The 19,341-nt window shown below is 39.0% G+C and overlaps 1 protein-coding gene across 3 annotated transcripts in view; it reads left to right on the forward strand.

The window, feature by feature from the left end:
• The window catches only part of LOC100552598 (uricase), a 122,753-nt gene that overhangs the window by 97,538 nt on the left and 5,874 nt on the right, over window positions 1-19,341 (forward strand). For 2 of the 3 annotated variants that reach the window (XM_062978091.1, XM_062978092.1), the window contains 5 exons: window positions 10,410-10,628; window positions 11,450-11,566; window positions 11,991-12,069; window positions 16,352-16,541; window positions 17,807-17,930. In XM_062978091.1, coding sequence (XP_062834161.1) covers window positions 10,410-10,628; window positions 11,450-11,566; window positions 11,991-12,069; window positions 16,352-16,541; window positions 17,807-17,930 — 729 coding nt within the window. Of the gene's footprint in view, window positions 1-599; window positions 726-10,409; window positions 10,629-11,449; window positions 11,567-11,990; window positions 12,070-16,351; window positions 16,542-17,806; window positions 17,931-19,341 lie in introns of those variants that run through there. The other variant, XM_062978093.1, reaches the window with a different exon arrangement.

Below are 19,341 nucleotides of genomic sequence, written 5' to 3' on the forward strand. Positions count from 1 at the left end.
CTCCCAAACTGATGTTCACTATGAGGCTTTTCTGTGGTATTTTATTGTTGTATTGCTGGAACTTTTATAAAGGCTTCTTGATGGAAAATATACACTGTGGAGGCTCTTCAAAGTGGAAAATTGAATAAAAATTTATTTTCTTAAAAAATAGGCAAATGATTACTTCAGAGAGGTACATTAGCGCAAACGGTTGCAGGCGTTCTTCAGCTTAACTTAGTTGTATGTTTCAGAATTACTTCACTTAGTTTCAAACAGTTCCAACCAACCAAACTATCTATTGGTCACAAAAACCCTCGCTCTATTTGCTGAGAACAGACACGAGTTCCCCTGGGTTGTTAATTAACTCTGACCTAGAGTCCTTCTATTAACCAGCCCAGTAGTGAGAGTCAATCCCTTGAGTTATCTTCCCCCAAGAGATCCAAACTGCCTGACCTAGCCTGTCAGTTTTCACAGCTTTCAGTTCTCTCTCTCTCACACACACCCTCCAAACTCCAAAACCAAACTGCCCTCTTCAAACCCTAAAACAGAACTCCCTGGAGCTCTTTTTTCCCCTCAGCACTCTAGGACTTGGCTCCTCCCATCTGCTCTGGCTGGCCAATCCTAGGAGTCTCTCTCCAAGCTCCTCCCCCTTTCTAACCACACTCAAGATGGCTGCCTGGCATTCCTCTACAAAATGGATGTCTGCCTCACTAACTGTTACCAAGGCTTCATTCCAGGCCTAATAGGTAAGGTTCACTACACCATGGTGTTACAAAATGATGGACCCAATTTGAAAGCAATGTATTTCATGATGGCAACATGATACAATTACACACAAAATTGCTAATGTTTTGATGTGTTATTGAATTATCAAATTTTATGAACCATTTTAAGCTAGAACAAAATCTAAAAAACAAACTGCAAATGAATAATATGTCAGACTTATCTTTTTAAAAATATTTTTATTGATACTATTTAGATCTACCATTAAAACGAAGACAGAAACAGAACATGTGAGGTGGGAATAAAAATAAAATAAAAAGTAATAAAAAAGGGAAAAGGGGTCAGACTTATTTTGTGGGTCGTCATGATGAGAATGATTGAGGCTAGGGGCTGTTTGTGTGCTGAGAAAGGCATCTAGTGGTAATCCTCTGAAACTCCATGCCCCATCCTTTCAAGTGTAAAGGGTTTAATTTCTGGGCGAATCATAGTTGTACAGACAGACAGATTTCAAATCAGGTCCATCTTTTTGAAACTTCCTATATATCTCTCTAGGGGCTCATTTATGCTGGGCAGTTTATCCAGATATCAATATGCCTAGAACAGCCCCAAATTAAGTACATTCAGGCTGAATCTGAGGCCATTGTTCAGTTGGCCCATGAGTATGTGCTGGTTCAGCCCGCATTTTACCTTCTCCTTGTGATCTCTTCTTTTAAACCAGTGGTTCTCAACCTGTGGGTCCCCAGGTGTTTTGGCCTACAACTCACAGAAATCCCAGCCAGTTTATCAGCTGATAGGATTTCTGGGAGTTAAAGGTAAAAAATATGTGGGGAACCACAGGTTGAGAACCACTGTTCTAAACTCTGGAATATCCCATGAGTTTGCCCAAAGCAGGGCAATCAGTTAAAAACAAAACAAATAAGCAAAAAATTAAAAAATAACAAAGAGGGCACACTGCAAACTGTTGTGCATTTGAGGTGAGTCTGAGATTTGTTTGTTTGTCTGCAAGTGTAGGCAAGTCCTTGGATAGATATATTTTGAATCTGAGTATATTGAATTCAGCCACATTGGTGGAATCCTGAACCAGAAGGAGCACATGGACTGGGACTATTTTCTGAGGTTTTCATCTTCAGGATTGTTGTGTGTTTTCCGGGCTGCCTCACAACTTCTGAGGATGCCTGCCATAGATGTGGGTGAAACGTCAGGAGAGAATACTTCTGGAACATGGCCATACAGCCCAGAAAACACACAACAATGCTGTGATTTTGGCCATGAAAGCCTCCGACAACACATTTTCAACCAAGGGGAAACAATTTGAAATTGGTATCCTTGGCACAATTTATCTTTTGAGAATAGTTAAATTTGTCAGTATAGAGCAGGGGTCCCCAAACTAAGGCCCGGCGGCCGGATGCGGCCCTCCAGGCTCATTTACCTGGCCCCCGCCCTCAGTTTTATAATATAATATTTTTTATATCAGTTTTAATAATATAATATATTGTATATACATATAATATTGATAAAAATATTGTAATGTTATACAATATAATACTAATAATAATACCATATAATAATATTAATTATATGTTATATATTACATATACAGTAATATTACAGTATAGTGGTATAGTTCAATATAGTAATATATAATGCTAATATTGTGCTATGCTAATAATATAATATATTGTATGTACATACAGCTTCTCTGAGTCCCCTTTGGGGTGAGAAGGGTGGAATATAAATGTAGTAAATAAAGGTAGTAAATAAATAAATAAATAATTTTAGACTTAGGCTCGGCCAAAGTCTGAAATGACTTGAAGGCACACAACAACAACAATCATAATTAACTTGACTATCTCACTGGCCAGTAGCAGGCCCACACTTTCCATTGAAATCCTGATAGGTTTATGTTGGTTAAAATTGTTTTCATTTTTAAATATTGCATTGTTCTTTAATTGTTATTGTTGTATTGCACTACAAATAACACATATGCAGTGTGCATAGGAATTTGTTCGTATTTTTTTCCAAATGATAATTCGGCCCCTCAACAGTCTGAAGGATTGTGGACCGGCCCTCTGCTTTAAAAGTTTGAGGACCCCTGGTATAGAGGCTTGTGAAAGGATTTATTATAAGTTGCCTACAAAATGGCTTGTAGCCTTACACTGTACAGATACATGCTACATCTCGAAGGAACTAACATTATTTTAACAACAGCCTTGGCTTGAATTTCTGTCCCAATTGCCTCATGTACAAAATTGGTTGTGGCCTTTTTCTTTTATCATCACAATGTTATGTTTTGTGTGCGTGTGTGTGATGTCTGGTATATTCAGGTTTTATTTAGCTTCATATTTGAGTTCTCCAACATGCCTGGTATTGTAAGAACCCCCTTTTAGAACATGCTAAAGAGCCAAGTTATAAGTGACAGTAGATTCAACAACAACAACCGCAACAGCAACAGCAACAACAACAGCAACAATAACAACAACAACTTTATTTATATCCTGCCACCATCTCCCAAGGGAACTCAGGCAGCTTACAAAACAGCACATATTAGTGCTATAACACACAAAATACAAGTAAAATATATCAACAATTAATAACGACAAAATATCAAAACATAAACAAAACTTACAAAAGTAAAACCCAACTCAATTTAAATAAGATATTCAATAAAAACGCAGCAATGACAATATAAAATGGACAATAAAAGCAGTTTAAAGTATTTCTTTTCCACAACAATTTCACTTCCTGTGTGCTTTAAAGTTTTTGTTGGAATGCATTTGCCAGTCTTGATTATATGCTATGATGAGCATGCATTGGTTTCATCTATTTTAAATTGCTGGCTGTATGTGGCTTTTAATAGCTGTTATAAAGGTGATGTGTTAGCAGGTTTTACACCTGCTATTCTGGTAAAATCTTATCCTGTACTGTATGATTGTGCCTTAGTTCTGAAATTAGCTCTACAGAAGCTTTCTGTAATGATGATGGCAATGATGATAATAATGGTGATTAATAACACTATTGACCCTGGTGAATGCAAAAAAGTCATGAAGGTAACACAGTGGTTTTCCCTGGCCACAGTCAATTACTGGTACCTGTTTCTGGTGTAATTTCAGAACAGCTACAACATTTTTAAAGGGTAGATAATCTGCATATGATCTTGTATTTGGGCACACTTAGGGATAATGCCATGAGCTCTGTGACTATGATGAAGGAAACCATCTCACACCTAGTTTGAATGGTGTGTACAATTTTTCACTCCTTTTTACTATTAGTAAAATAGGTCCTCCAAATCCATGGGGTCCAGATCCACAATTTTTACCAACTGTGGATCATCTTAGCCAATATTATGAAATTGTGGTGATATATTATTGGGGAGTGGTCTGTGTAATCCTGTGTGGTCCCAAACCTAATTCCCATGGATATGGCAGGCCAACTACACAGACTTGTATGTACCCTGGAATAAGGGGTTTGGGTTCAGAGCTTGAGCTCCCCAAAGACTTTGATGTGGGGCGGTGCCTCCCTAAAATGATCTGGCAAAATTGGTCCACCAAGTCTTCCTCCTCTGAGTCAGAGGTGAACTAAATGACCGGACACTAAGAAATCGTAATGCAGCTGTGGTAATTAAATCCTGCTAGGAATAATAAAAGTTGCCTGCAATTTGCCCTATGTACACTTACTTGGGAGTAAATCACACTGAACACATTGAGGTCATTTCTACATGCCCATTGTACTTTCAGACTCTTAACATTTAAGATGCTCAAATGATAATAGATGTGAAAAATACTTTGTGCTCCATCTCCACATAATTAATAACAAATGTAATTAGTAATTAAAACAGTAATTAATACTGAGCTCCTCCACCGTAAAAGTTTTGTGGTCCCTGGCTATCTTGGCATATAAAGCTATTTGTATGTTTGTAGGTGTGAGTGAGAGAAAAAGATTAAATTTCTGCATATTTTGTGATCAAAATGTCTTATATCAAGTTGTTTTGTTTCTTACTTGCTATCAAGACTCTGAGTGCTCCACATGCTTGTCATATTCCCTTCACATAAAACTATGCCTTCTAAATTTAAAAAAAAAATGGATGAGAAAGGAAAAGGTAATTATATTAAGGGATTTTCCCCTGAATCGTACGTGCAGGAATGTTGATGAGATGGGGATATTCAGACCTGTGAAGCATCTGCCTCGCTTCCTCCTGGAATGATACATCCTAATCAGAGATGGTACACCATCTCCATTTATCTAGCCACACAGTTTGCTTGAAGGTGAGGTGTCAGTCCTGTCCACCCTTCCTTGGAGATAAATCACCTTGTGAAAGCAGCTAAGCTGGCAGGTGAAGAAGAGTATAATTTCATAGAGAAACCTGTACTACAAGAGATGGTAATAGCCTAGAGACTTTTATACAAATTGTCATCGTTTATGGGAAATTCTGCTGACATATATAGGAATTCAGTGTAAAGCCCTCACATAACCTCTTTAGAAGTCTAAGAGTGACACCAATAAATGTGGTTAAGCATGTAAACAAACACATACACATTTAATTTTTATATGCTGCTGTTTACTAACCAGATGCCAAGGGTATTCATGAAACAAATATGAAAGTATGCCCAGGGCTAGAGTGAGTCATGGAGAAATATTGAATAACCATCAAAGAAATGTTGCTCTTTCATTGCTATTTATAAAACATAAAGCAGTCATTTATAATCCTGGGTGCATCTATACTGTAGAATGAATGCAGTTTGACGTCACTTTAACTGCCATGGCTCAGTACTGTTGAACCCAGATAGTTGTAGTTTGGTGAGGCACCATCACTATTTGGAAGGGAAGGCTAAAGACCTCGTAAAATTGGAACTCATGTGTTTCCATAGCATTGAGCCATAGCAGTTAAAGTAGTTTCAAATGGCATTGATTCCAGAGTAGATACACCTCTAGGCAGTATCTTCATAATGGCCAATGCAATGTCAGAAAATAGTGGCCAAGTCCTGCTTGATCAGATGCAATTATGATATAAGAGCTTTGCTATAATAGCCTCTCCTGCGAATGCAACTCCTCAAAAACTTACCTCTCAAACTAGGAAGTGCCCTGATCAAAGGGTTTCCAAGGTGCTCCAAGCTGGAGTGCTGGGAAATGATGACAGTGTCGTCTTAGTCAAGAGGAACATTGAAAAGAGCAAGGAAAAAGATTCCCTTTGGGTTCTGCCATAATTGCTTATCTCAATACACCGCACAACCTGGAGAGGGCCACAGCCATTGTTGTTGTTGTTGTTATTATTATTATTATTATTATTATTATTATGCATTGTTATCCTGCTTTTCTCCCATGGATAGGGCTCAAAGTGGTGAACAAATGGTTAAAAAAACAATATGGGGGACAAAATTGAACCCTACAAGACCCCAAAAGACACGAGCAGGAGCCTCCCTGCACCACCTTCTGGACCAGACTCTCTAGAAAGGACCAGAACCACTGTGACACACTGTCTCCAAGTCCCATTACTGTGAGGCGGTCCAGAAGGATACCATGGTCGATGGTATCAAAAGCCACTGAGAGGTCTAAGAGAACTAGAAGGGACACACCTGTTCAGTTCTCTACATAGATCAGTGATTTTTGACCAGGTTGCACTTTTTAACAGGGACCACTTTGACCAGGGACCACTCTTCAACATTAGTATCAAAAGGGTTACGAATCAGTTTTTGGTCAACTTTTGTTTCGGTTTGGTTATTTGGGGTGCTGATTCAGAAAATGGCATTAGATAGACCACATCAGCTCTGCAGAAAGGAGCAGAAATTAAAATAAATAAAATTATAATAAATAAGTAAGGAAGTTTGTTGACCGGATTTTCTTTCTCACAGCCCACTGCTGGGCCATGGTCCATGGGTTGGGAACCACTGACGTAGATCATCCACCAAGGCGACCAATGCCATCTCAGTCCCTTGGCCGGGCCTGAAACCAGATTGGGATGGATCTAAATAATCATTTCCCAGAAGTGCCTTGGAAGGCATTCAGTTGGAGTACTGTCTCCTAACAAATATGATTGACCATAAATATGAATGTGAGTCCCAAATTTAGTTCCCAAATCTGCCTCTATATCACCCAAATGGTTCACAGACATCAAGAGTACATTATTCTGGTTTGTCAAAGAGTGATGGAGATGTCTCTCTTCAGGAGACATGGCATCTAGCTTATTGAGAACAATGGGCTAAAAACTTTCATAATGAAAGATTATCACCCCCTTTGGCAGATCCCCATGACTCCTCCCATTCACATCCCCATCGTGCATTACCTGAATTATCTTTTTGGAAAACTCTGCTTAATATAAAACTATTACACTATGTAACAAAATTTGAAAAAAACGTGTTCCTTGTTTGAAAGTGTTGTTTCCTGTTTAATTGTGTGGTACTTACTTTGAAAGTAGTTGTTGTACTTCCAAAACTTAACTTTTGTGGCTGCCACAAAATATATTGAATTAAGACTCTATGAGATATTCATTGAAAAACTATAACAAAATGTGCTGCAGGATGTCCCAAAAAAACAAAGTTTAGGCAGTTTAAGACATTTTCCCCATATTTTTATTATGGAACTGATTAGAAAATAACATAACCTAGGAACAAAAATCGAGTTACACAGCATTATCAAATGTCACAAGGAAATAAATAGGGGTGATTTTGAAATGTATTCATATGCTTTGAGATGGCCCTTCTCCATTTATTCTTACGTTGCATTGAAATCAAAGGATTTCAACTTAACTTGCAACATGATCAAATTTCAGTTCTTTCATTTTAAAAAGTATTATGAAAGTTATAAGATGTTGAGGGTCCATGAAGGACTGGTGCAGAAGTCATTAAGGGAATTAATGTAACACACTTCAAAGATCCTGGACTAATTTATAATTCAACCCAGTGCTTTTTGAACAAGTCAGCTAGAGCCTTCAGCTAGCTTTTAAAAAATAATTAAGTGCTGAGAAACATGATGTATTTACATGTGTGAGCTGTCCCACAACTACCTTTCTTGAATGAAAGATGGAACAAGATTTAAAGGTTTAGTGTCTATCCAACCAATATATAAATAGAAACACTTTGGGATGTTTTGAACCTACAGAGTCACAGACTCAAGACAGAAATTTGTTTTCAACCTCAAGATAGACTTCTTATGGTGGAAGAGAAGTGAGCTCTAGTTGTTCCTTATATTCTTGACGCATGCAATGTTTTCAAAGATCAAAGGAGACTCACTGGATATAGCAGATTTTGATATTAAGATGTCCTAAGTAGGCTACATCTCCTTTTCAAATAACACTGATCTGATTTAACAAAGTGGGAGTGTTTTTAAAATAGGACTCCCATAGAATAAATTGATTCAGGTCTTCAGAAGAGGAAGCTTTGTAGGAGAAAACTGAGGAATTTACTATTTACTGGAAAACCAAAACAGAACTCTTATTAAAATATTTGCATAATTCCCTTTGCCAGTGGCATCCAAAGATATGAATCATGGAAAATTTTTAAAAGAGCTATTGCAAAAAACAAAAAACAAAAACAAAAAACAAAAACAAAAAAAACTTATCCAATTTGAGGATGTTCTCTTTTATCTCTTCAACAACTGATATTAAAAGAACATTGCTGCTGCTGCTCAGTTGTTTAGTCGTCTCCGACTCATTACTCGAGTCTAATGCGCAATTGAATCTAATGCACACCTCAATTATCAAAACACCGAAACCCCCCAAAGTATTTACCATATTATGTGAATCTAATGTGCAATCTAATTTTGGGAAGGTAATTAGTCAAAAAAAGGTGAGCAGTAGAATCAAGTAAATAAGGTAATTTAGGGATAAGGGAGCAATGCCAACTGTACAAAACTGAATTAAGGGGAATTTGCTTTTGTGTAACTAACATGCATATTAATGCTGTTGTTTTTAGGTCAGCACTTATATAATTATTACCTTTGAACCAAAAAGTAATAAATTTAAGAAATGAGATTTATGCATATAGTAGACCACAGAAACTGACGATAGAAAACTTATTTCCACTACATTGACAGCTGCTCCACATCGTTGAGAACAATGCATTTAGCAATGTTTATGTTATTTTCATCTGTATGCAGCTTCAAGTTGTCTTGGCAAGAACAAGGTTTTTAATGTATTCTTAACAGTGTGGACCATGAGTTCTTAAGCAAGAAGATGTGATTCCAGTCACTTATGTCTCTTTCATACTTAGCCCCGGTCCAACATGGAGGCCAGTGAGGCCCCCACTTGGAGCGCACGGTCCCCTGGGGCGTCGTTGACCCCCCCCCCCCCCCGCAGGGACCATTGGCTTTGGCAGCTGCGGGCATGGCTCTCTCTTCCCTTCTCTCTCTCCCCTCTCTCTCTCTCTCTCTCTCTCTCTCTCTCTCTCTCTCTCTCTCTCTCTCTGAGAGGTTGCCCTTGCCTGGTATAGAAGCATTCTATTCTTCTTCTCCAAACATGCCAACAGTTTGTGTACTAAGTGATAAAATCCTGGGCATTTTTTCCTTTAATGCTAAAAGGTCATAGGTTGTTCAGCAACAGCCTATTGACTGGGTTGCTATGAGTTTTCCGGGCTCTATAGCCATGTTCCAGAAGCATTCTCTCCTGATGTTTCACCCACATCTGTGGCAGACATCCTCAGAGGTTTTGACGTCTGTGGGAAACTAGGCAAGTGGGGTTTATATATCTGTGGAAGGTCCAGGGTGGGAGAAAGAACTCTTGTCTGTGGGAGGCAAGGGTGAATGTTGCAATTGGTCACCTTGATTAGCATTGAATAGCCTTGCAGCTTCAAAGCTTGGCTGCTTCCTGCCTGGGGGAATCCTTTGTTGGGAGGTGTTAGCTGGCCCTGATTGTTTCCTGTCTGGAATTCCCATTTTCTGGGTGTTGTTCTTTATTTACTGTCCTGATTTTAGCTTTTTTAAAAATACTTGTAGCCAGATTTTGTTTATTTTCATGGTTTCCTCTTTTCTGTTGAAATTGTCCATGTGCTTCTTGTGGATTTTAATGGCTTCTCTGTGTAGTCTGACATGGTGGCTTTTAGAGTGGTCCAGTATTTCTGTGTTCTCAAATACTGGCTGTTAGGAATTGTGGGAGTTGAAGTCCAAAACATCTGGAGGGCCAAAGTTTGCCCATGCTTGATTTAGATCCATCTCACAAAAGGGTATATTTGCCAAGCCCTTTGGGTACGACCTTGGAAATATCTGGTTATAGTGCAAAATGTTCTCAAGTGTTGGGTTTTGGAAGCTGCACAAGATGGCTTTAAGGCAATTTCTGCCCCCTCAGCCAAAACATATAAAGCCAACTTCAGTAAGCTGGAAGTAATGTCTTAATCATGTATCTAGCTCAATAGCAGATTGTGATGGGAAAGTTCTGGAAAGTGCAGTAAAGAGCAGGCATGGGTAAACTTTAGTCCTCCAGATATTTAATAATAATAATAATAATAATAATAATAATAATAATAACTTGCCCCCTCTCCCCAAAAGGAGAGTACACCAAGCTCCACAAGAACTCTCCAACAAATATATTCAAGTGTGAATTGGAATTAGCTTGAATGTGTCATTAACAGGACACTGTTTTGAATATCCTTGGTAATATGACAAGAAGATTAGACTCACAGGTGGATATGGATTCAAGGATTTGTACATTTTCATTCAGTTTTCTCACTATGATAACTCTGACTTATTTCAAGTAAAATGAGCATGCTTCTTTTTCATTACAGTGCCTGGATGTGGAATACGTGAATTCTGAATATGGAAAAAATGGAGTGCGACTCCTGTATATTAGAAGAGAAGGCAAGATGCATTGCATCAAAGAACTGGAAATCTCTGTACATATAAAACTGGACACTATGAATGAATACCTGCATTCTGATAACACCAAAGTTATCCCCACTGACACCATAAAGAATTCAATTGAAGCTCTAGCCAAAATTCGTGGGGTACGTTTGAAATTCTTATGCATCTTCCAATAGCTAGATATTGTTTCAGTGTGATGCATTGTCTTCTTCCCTATCAGTTGAAAAAGTCAGTCCTTAGACAGAAAATAAGAGGAACTGTGGCACATCAAAATGCATATAGGTAAAAGCATATGAAATAGATAAAAAGGAAAGATTTCAATTTGACCCTCAGATGGTTTTATAAAATAATATGGGGAAATGGCAACTATCAACTTCCCCAATGTACTTTGGGCAGTCTTGTTGGCTTTGTTATATATGTAGTAACATAAATAGCAGCCTTCTACTGGATACAGACACTGCACAATTGAAAAATTCTAATTTTTGCAGACATAAGTCCATTTATGAAGTCGCAATGGCCCAACGGGAATCTGTCCAGTATTTGGAAACAATGTGTGCATTGATCAAGGGTCCCAAGCCAATGCACCTTCAAAACAAAACAGAAGCATTATTTTAGATGATTAAATGTTTTTTTTAAAAAAAAATATGTATTTATTTTTTTGCGATATTTCTATCCCACCCCTCTCTTCCCCGAAGGGGACTCAAGGCAGCTTTTTAGCTTCTTATATTGTATATCTTCCTGTCTAGCTATTTTTATTATATAGCATTTTAGCAGGTGTTTAATTAGATTGTATTGTATTCTTCTGGATTTTTCTAAACAACCCACAGAACCTTTATTAGGTGGATTTAAATTTTCAGCACATCAATATATGTGTGCATTTGTAAAGAATGAGATACTGTACCATTTCATAGTGATTTTACAAGAAAGAAGCAGATAATCCCTAATATAATGTTTGTCTTACTAGATCAACACGATAGAACAGTTTGGCCTTGACATCTGTGATCACTTCCTCACCTCATTTTGCCACGTTGTGTATTGCAATGCCTTCATCCAAGAGGTGCCATGGCAGCGCCTAGAAAAGGTAAAATGGATCTTAACATTTGAGTCATAATCTTATTTGTCTGAATTATCTGCAGCTTCTACACTCAAGCAGAAAGCCAACAAGAAGATGGGAAGTGGGGAGCTGGAGGGGGATGCATTTATAAGGGGGCATGGCAGGATGTTGTGGAGTTCTGGATCATCCTTAATGTTTATCTTCAGGATATTCTCCTTGTACATTTGTTATCAAATATCAGACATTCTTGTAGCACCTTAAAAGTTAATTACTTTTATTTGGCATAAACTTTCATGAACTACATCGCCTTAGTTGTATCAGATACTGGACTCCTTAAGAAACGTAATATATTTGTTTGATTTCTCTGTTAGTTTGTCTATTGTTTTAATATTTCCGCTCCACGGACAAGGAGTTTTACTTTCATATGTTGAATCTCATTCTTACTCTCTAGGATGGTACCCCACATGTACATGCTTTTCTGTATAGCTCTGAAGGGGTTCGATTTTGCGAAGTAGAACAGTCTGTGGATGGTAAGACAAGTATTTTCATTCATTTCAGTACTATTTTCACACACACACACACACACACAATCTTTATACAACAATACAATAACAAGTATCTCCTATACACATAATAAAAGTGAAAAATGTATATGTGTGTATGTGGAGGAAGTGTCCACTTACACAGACAGCCTCCTGCCTCCACAAACAGCTATAGTTCCTGCTGAGCAGGAGACACCAATGGCCCTTCCTCCACCATCATGCAGGTTATAATGAGCGGCATGAACATGTAGCCCAAACCCTGCCAGTGTCCTCTACAAACACCATTCTGACCTGAACCCAAGTGAAGGCTTTCATGCAGGGACAATTTCATCCTAGATGTTCTGTTTTTCCTCCAGAATGGACATCCCAAGGTGCCTTAATTTGCATGAACCCACCCATTGCCTCTACCTTAACCCTTAACCCTTTCCTACCCTTTCCTATGGCACATACCGTGTTTCCCCGAAAATAAGACAGTGTCTTATATTAATTTTTGCTCCCAAAGATGTGCTAGGTCTTATTTTCAGGGGATGTCTTATTTTTCCATGAAGAAGAATTTACATTTATTGTTGAACAAAAAATGAACATTTATTATATACTGTACAGTAGTTGTCATCACAAACCAAACTCTGAATCCTATCAAGAATTTCATGTACAGCTGGTATGTACATTTACCAACCCTGCATGCTCTGTTGTTCTGTTTGGCGGGCATGCTTCCAAACAAAAACTTTGCTAGGTCTTACTTTCAGGGGAGGCCTTATATTTAGCAACTAGCTGTGCCCGGCCACGCGTTGCTGTGGCGAAGAATGGTGGTATGGGAAATAAAGTATTGAGGAATTGGTGGTAGTTAAGGTAAAGGGTAAACGTTTTCCCCTGACGTTAAGTCCAGTCATGTCTGATTCTGGGGGTTGGTGCTCATCTCCATTTCTAAGCCGAAGAGCCGTCGTTGTCTGTAGACTCCTCCAAGGTCATGTGGGATGACTACATGGAGCAGCGTTACCTTCCCAACGGAGCAGTACCTATTGATGCACTCACATTTACATGTTTTTGAACTTCTGGGTTGGCAGAAGCTGGGGCTAACAGTGGGGGCTCTGTCAGTTCCCCCAATTCAAACCTGCGGCCTTTTGGTCCAGAAGTTCAGCAGCTCAGCGCTTTAACATGCTGTGCCATCAGGGGACATTATTTCCTAAAGGTTGTGAATATACAATATTTCTGATTTTTTTTTTGTCTGTTGGAGGCAAGTATGAATGCTGCAATTAGGAAAAATGATTAGGATGTAATGGCCTTGCAGATTTAAAGCCTAGCTGTTTCCTCCCTGAGTGATTTTTTTGTTGGGAGGTGTTAGCTGGCCCTGATTGTTTCCTGTCTGGAATTACCTTGTTTTCAGAGTGGTGTTGTTTGCGATATTTTATATGCTTCTACTGTCTGTGGCCCTGAGAAAACAGAGGATTGGCCAGACTTTGATGATGGGAATCCTTTGTTGGGAGGTGTTAGCTGGCCCTGATTGTTTTCTGTGTGGAATTCCCCTATTTTCAGAGACTTGTTCTTTATTTAGTGTTCTGATTTTAGAGATTGTATTGTTCTGTTTTATTATACCACATTAATTTTTATATATTCTGATTTTAGTGTTTTTGAATACTTGGAGCCAGATTGTATTCATTTTCACGGTTGACCGCAACACAATAATAATAATAATAATAATAATAATAATAATAATAATAGTAAGGATAGTAATGATAGTAATAATAATGACTTTGGTAATACATAGTGCTTCACTGCCTTCTCAGCTTCCTTTCTGGAAGAATCCTTTCTTGGGAGGTGTTAGCTGGCCCTGATTGTTTCCTTTGTGGAATTTCCAATTTCCTTGCTTTATTTACTTTCTTTATTTCTTTATTTCTTTATTACTGTCCTGGTTTTAGAGATTATATTGTTCTGCATTATTCTATCCTAGAAATTATTTCATATCAAAGTAGAATCTCACTTATCCAACATTCGATTATACAATGTTCTGGATTATCCAACACAGTCTGCCTTTTCATAATCAATGTTTTTGTAGTCAGTGTTTCAAATTCATTGTGATATTTTACTGGTAAATTTGTAAATACAGTACAGTAGAGTCTCACTTATCCAACATAAGTGGGCTGGCAAAATGTTGGATAACCGAATATGTTGGATAATAAGGAGGCATTAAGGAAAAGCCTATTAAATATCAAATTAGGTTATGATTTTACAAATGAAACACCAAAACATCATGTTAGACAACAAATTTGGCAGAAAAAGTAGTTCAGTACACAGTAATGCTATGTAGTAATTACTGTATTTATGAATTTAGCAATATATCATGATATATTGAAAACATTGACTACAAAAATGCGTTGGATAAGCGCGTGTTGGATAAGTGAGACTCTACTGTAATTACTACATAGCATTACTGCGCATGGAACTACCTTTTCTGTCAAATTTGTTGTATAATATGATGTTTTGATGCTTAATTTGTATAATGATTACCTAATTTGATGTTTAATCAGCTTTTCCTGAATCCCTCCTTATTATCCAATATATTTACTTATCCTGCCGGCCTGTTTACGCTGGATAAGTGAGAGTCTACTGTATATTGATCATCTTATATTATCTGCTTAGAACTGGATTATCTGAGGCCCCTTCTTCACAGCTGTATAAAATGCACACTGAAGTGGATTATATGGCAGTGTGGAGTCAAGATAATCCAGTGCAAAGCAGATAATATAAGATTATAAATGGGTTATATAGCTGTGTGGAAGGGCCTTGAGTCTACACTGCCATATAATCCAGTGCAAATTAGATAATCTGTGGAAGAAGTCTAAGTGAGGCCTAAATCGGCCTGTCCCCTAACTGAAACCTGGCTGTCCCTTGGTTGCTAGGCAACCAAGTGGGCAGAGATTAGCCCTCTAAACTGGCAGCAATTGGATAAAAGCAATTATTCCTCTCTCTCTAATTAGGACTTTATTTTTCTTTTCTTTTTGTTGTATCAACCTAGAGGCGTGGATGATGGGTTGTGTTGTCAAATTTCGAGGTTGGGGGGCCTGTAGTTTTGTTGTTTTGTCCACTGCCCTGATGCCATCACTCTTTTATATATATAGATTGAGCAAAACTTCTACTAGGTCTTATTTTTCGGGGATGTCTTATTTTCGGGGAAACAGGGTAGTTAAAAGAGGAATTATCAGCAACTGAACAAGAGGTTTGGAGAGAATTCACCATGATTTACAAGAGTTGTACCTGATAAACATCCAGAGAGCACTGTTAACCCAACCAATGATGGATCTGGACCAAACTTGCCACAGATAATGAGACTTGCAGTACCTTCACTGATACTGTGACCCCCACCAACAATGGACTGGGACCAAACTTGGCACAGATAAGCCCCATGACCAACTGAACACACAGGGGTTAGTGGGAATGGACCTTGATTTTGGGAGTTATAGTTCACCTGCATCCAGAAAGCATTGAACCCAGCTGACATCAGATCTGGACCAAACTTGGCACACAGACCCAACATGGCTAACTGTGCAAACAGGCCTGGTTTGGGGATCATTGACCTCAGATCTGGGAGTTGTAGTTCACCCTTATCCAGAGAGCTCTGAACCCAGCTGATGACAGATCTGGACTAAACCTGGCACATAGACCCAACATGGCCAACTGCGAATACTGGCAGGGTTTGAAGATGATAGCCCTGGGAATCTGGGAGTTGTAGTTCACCTTTAACCAGACAGCACTGAACCCAGCCAACGATGGATCTGGACCAAGCTTCAGTGATATTACCTAACATTCCAAAACAAACAATGTTTTCTTCTAATAACCTGGACATCACTGGATCCCCAAGCTAGTATACAATAAGAGAAAGTCACGAGTAAAAAGAAAACATACTTAAAGTTACTGATCTCAAGGATAAAATTTGCAACAGTCTCACAAAGTAATGCATCAGAGTTGTTCAGAAGATATGGAATTTTTTAACACCCTCGCCATTAGGAACACTGTGAAAAATGGAATTACAGTATTTCATCTGTATATTATCATATTTGTGGCAAAAAACAAAGAATGGTGAAGTGTTTTAACAGGGACCAAATCACAAGGACAAACCCTTTTGGAACGTTCCACTTTTTAATATCTCCATCCAAAACAGCTGATGGCAAGACATGACATCTTGCAATTGCCAAAGCTAAGTTATCCATTTGGGGAAGAAAAAGAACTGACAATTATATGATCTCTCTCTCTCTCTCTCTTTCTCAAATTGCAGGTGCACCAATTGTTTTCTCTGGCATCAAAGATCTGAAAATTATGAAAACAACCCAATCTGGATTTCAAAACTTCTACAAGGATAAGTACACCACACTTCCAGAAAGAAGAGATAGAATTCTCTCAGTGGAAATGTTGATAAAGTGGTGCTATGGTGTATGCCCAGAAGGCCTTGACTATGACTGTATATGGTACGGTAAAAACCTTCTGCATGGGACCTTTTTTTGTTTGTTTGTCTATGAAATGTATCCATAGTGAAGGAGATGCCTGATAACCAGAAAAGTGAAAACACAATGAATGAGAGAATAAGAAATAGGTTTTATCTGAGATCTTTTTCTAGGGGAAGCTTTACCAGAATGCTTGTTTAGAAATCACAATCCCCATGTTTACACTGGCCAAATAAATCATAGTCACCTTGAATCCATTGTGAACAGTCTGGACCTTGTTCGGTTCCACAACAGAAGCACTGCTTCCAGGCATTAATCTGTCACAAGAAGAACCACAAATTACTCCGAAGGTTCTGGAAAATTCTGGAGTGAGCCACAGTGTTTTTGACTTGTGGACAGCAGGATTGAGTTAGATCTGAGGCAATCCACACTTCAAAGAGATCCACTGCTATTTCACCAACCAAAAGCAACTCCATGGCAAAGCTTGATAACAACATCACTTCTCTTGATCACATGGCTGGGCACCTTGTTTGACCTCACCGGAAAGTACATTGTCAGCAAGTCCATGCTGGGGATCTGCTTCTGGCAGGTGAAACAGTGTCAGTGGTGGTGACGGCAGCCCCTTGCAGGACAACAGTGCTGATGCACTGTCAGCCTGGCCACTGTGTGATTTGCAAAAGGGCTTCAGGGTACTTTCACACGAACATGTGAGGACTCCTTGTGCTACACCCTTGCCTGCCACAAAGCAGACTACTTCCAAGTATTTTGCTTGGTGTAGCTGCAGCCAATATCTCCCTCCCTTTGGTTCTGAAATGTTTTGGCCCTCATTTTCCATAATTCCTGACAATGGTCATGTTAGTTGAGAAGACCAATAAATCCAATTTCTAATCCCAACTAGAGTAGTCCAATTGAATCAGCATTTGGCTCAAAGTCAGCCTTAAAAATGGTTTTAATGGCTGAACTTTCCTGGAACTAGTAATTATGTGTACCTTATATTTTATGCTTACATCTTACTCTTGGAAGTGGCTCTGATCATTTCCAAAGGGTTGATCAACCTCAACCTATCCACTGATTTCGTCTTCTGCAGCAGGCTTAATGTGACCCTGTGAAAAGCCTTCCCTTCCTATGGTAGCTTATGAAATATCACATACCTGATTAGTTGCACTTCAAGTTCCCAAAGTATTGTACGGATGCGTTCTTTTATAGAAAAATGAGGAGAGAAGCAAAGTTTCATGGCAAAATGCCAGCTATTGTACAGATGAAATCTAATTATTACTCTTTATTTGAAGGAGAACTGCACATGAAAGTGCCCTTGATGCCTTTGCTGGACCACCTGAAACAGGTCATTACTCACCTTCTTACCAGAAGACTGTCAACTGTGTTCAGGAATACATCCTGGAAAAAATCCCACAGGTCAGTATCTTTATATTTTTGGTGAATTACTATGTGTACGGAGATAACATTGCCTACTGTCAAACCCTTAGACTGGTGCTATTTACCCTGACTGGTATTTGCTCCCCATCTATTTAGAGGGAACCTTTTCTGCCCTTGTTAGTTCTGATTTAGAATAATTGAAAATGGCAGGAAGTCAACGTGGGGTTTTCAGTGTGGAATGCATTTCTACTGTGTGAGTGTGTGCCATTTCTTTCTACCTTATGTTGAACTTAAGGCACACGTACCATGGTTTCTTCTTGGTGAGATTTATTCAGAGTCTCATTGCCTTCCACTGAGACTGGATGCGATTTGCTTAAAGACACTGATTGTCCTCCTCCATAGTAAGGAAAGCCTTAAAACCACCAGTCTGCATGCTCATGAGGCACAAAACCCACAAGGACACACAACAGAGTCTTTATTTGGCTGCTATTCAGCACAATGAAATCATAAAACTGTAAGCCACTAAATAGGGCTAGCATTCAGTTCAAGCATGACTAACTGCTTATCCAAAGCCTTCTGTTTTAGGCCAGTTGCTATTCACATTACAACTGTTATTTATCTGTCACCACAATAAGTCCAAAGGTTACAAGATTGAATAAATCTTAGTCGACTCCTCCTTCACCAATGTATCTTTCAACAATTCCTCTTGTCTGTCCTTCCAGACTTCTTTCTCCATTCTCCCACCTTCTTCCCTGTCTGCTCTACACCTCCGTCCTCTCTTCTGCACTCCCTCTGAGCTTCTATCTTGTTCTCTATTAACCCTTTCCATCCCATTGTACTCTTCCAGGCTCTACTCAGGATCCTCTGCTTGGGTGGTTTCCTCCCTAAGTGCAATCCTGTTACAGACAGTAGGTTTACATGGCCAAATGAGGATTTGAGCCCTGATTTCTCACAACCACATCATAAAGCCCTGATGAAGTATCTCGCTTCTGCTGGGCTTCTGGGGAGGAAAGAGGGAGCAGGGGGGTGAATCTGTCATCCCATGCACAGCTCCCTCTTTCCATCACATGGGGAAAGCATCGCCATTGAGAGGAGGCCCCATGCTGGCTTCATTGGAGCCTGCACAACATGGGAAGCATGCAGTATTGCCGAGGAAGCATCTGGTGATGCTTTTACCTCAGTTGGGAGAGGAGCTTCCACAGGAAGCTTCCTTGCATCATCTGATGTGCAGCAAGCCCATCAGTCTTCTAGACAGTGTGGAAACATCCTAGGATGCCAAAATCGCCCCACTTGATGAGGTGGTTAGAGTTCTAGTTCAACACTCAAACTACTATGCTACTGACTTATTTTTCAGTACAAAACTATAATCCATCTCCTTGACTAAAAGAGAAAAGGGAGGGAAAAAATATAACATTACAAAGTAGAAGCAATGCCCAAAATCCTGTTGGGA

This window comes from Anolis carolinensis, chromosome 4 (genome assembly GCF_035594765.1).
Source record: "Anolis carolinensis isolate JA03-04 chromosome 4, rAnoCar3.1.pri, whole genome shotgun sequence".
Lineage (NCBI taxonomy): Eukaryota > Metazoa > Chordata > Lepidosauria > Squamata > Dactyloidae > Anolis > Anolis carolinensis.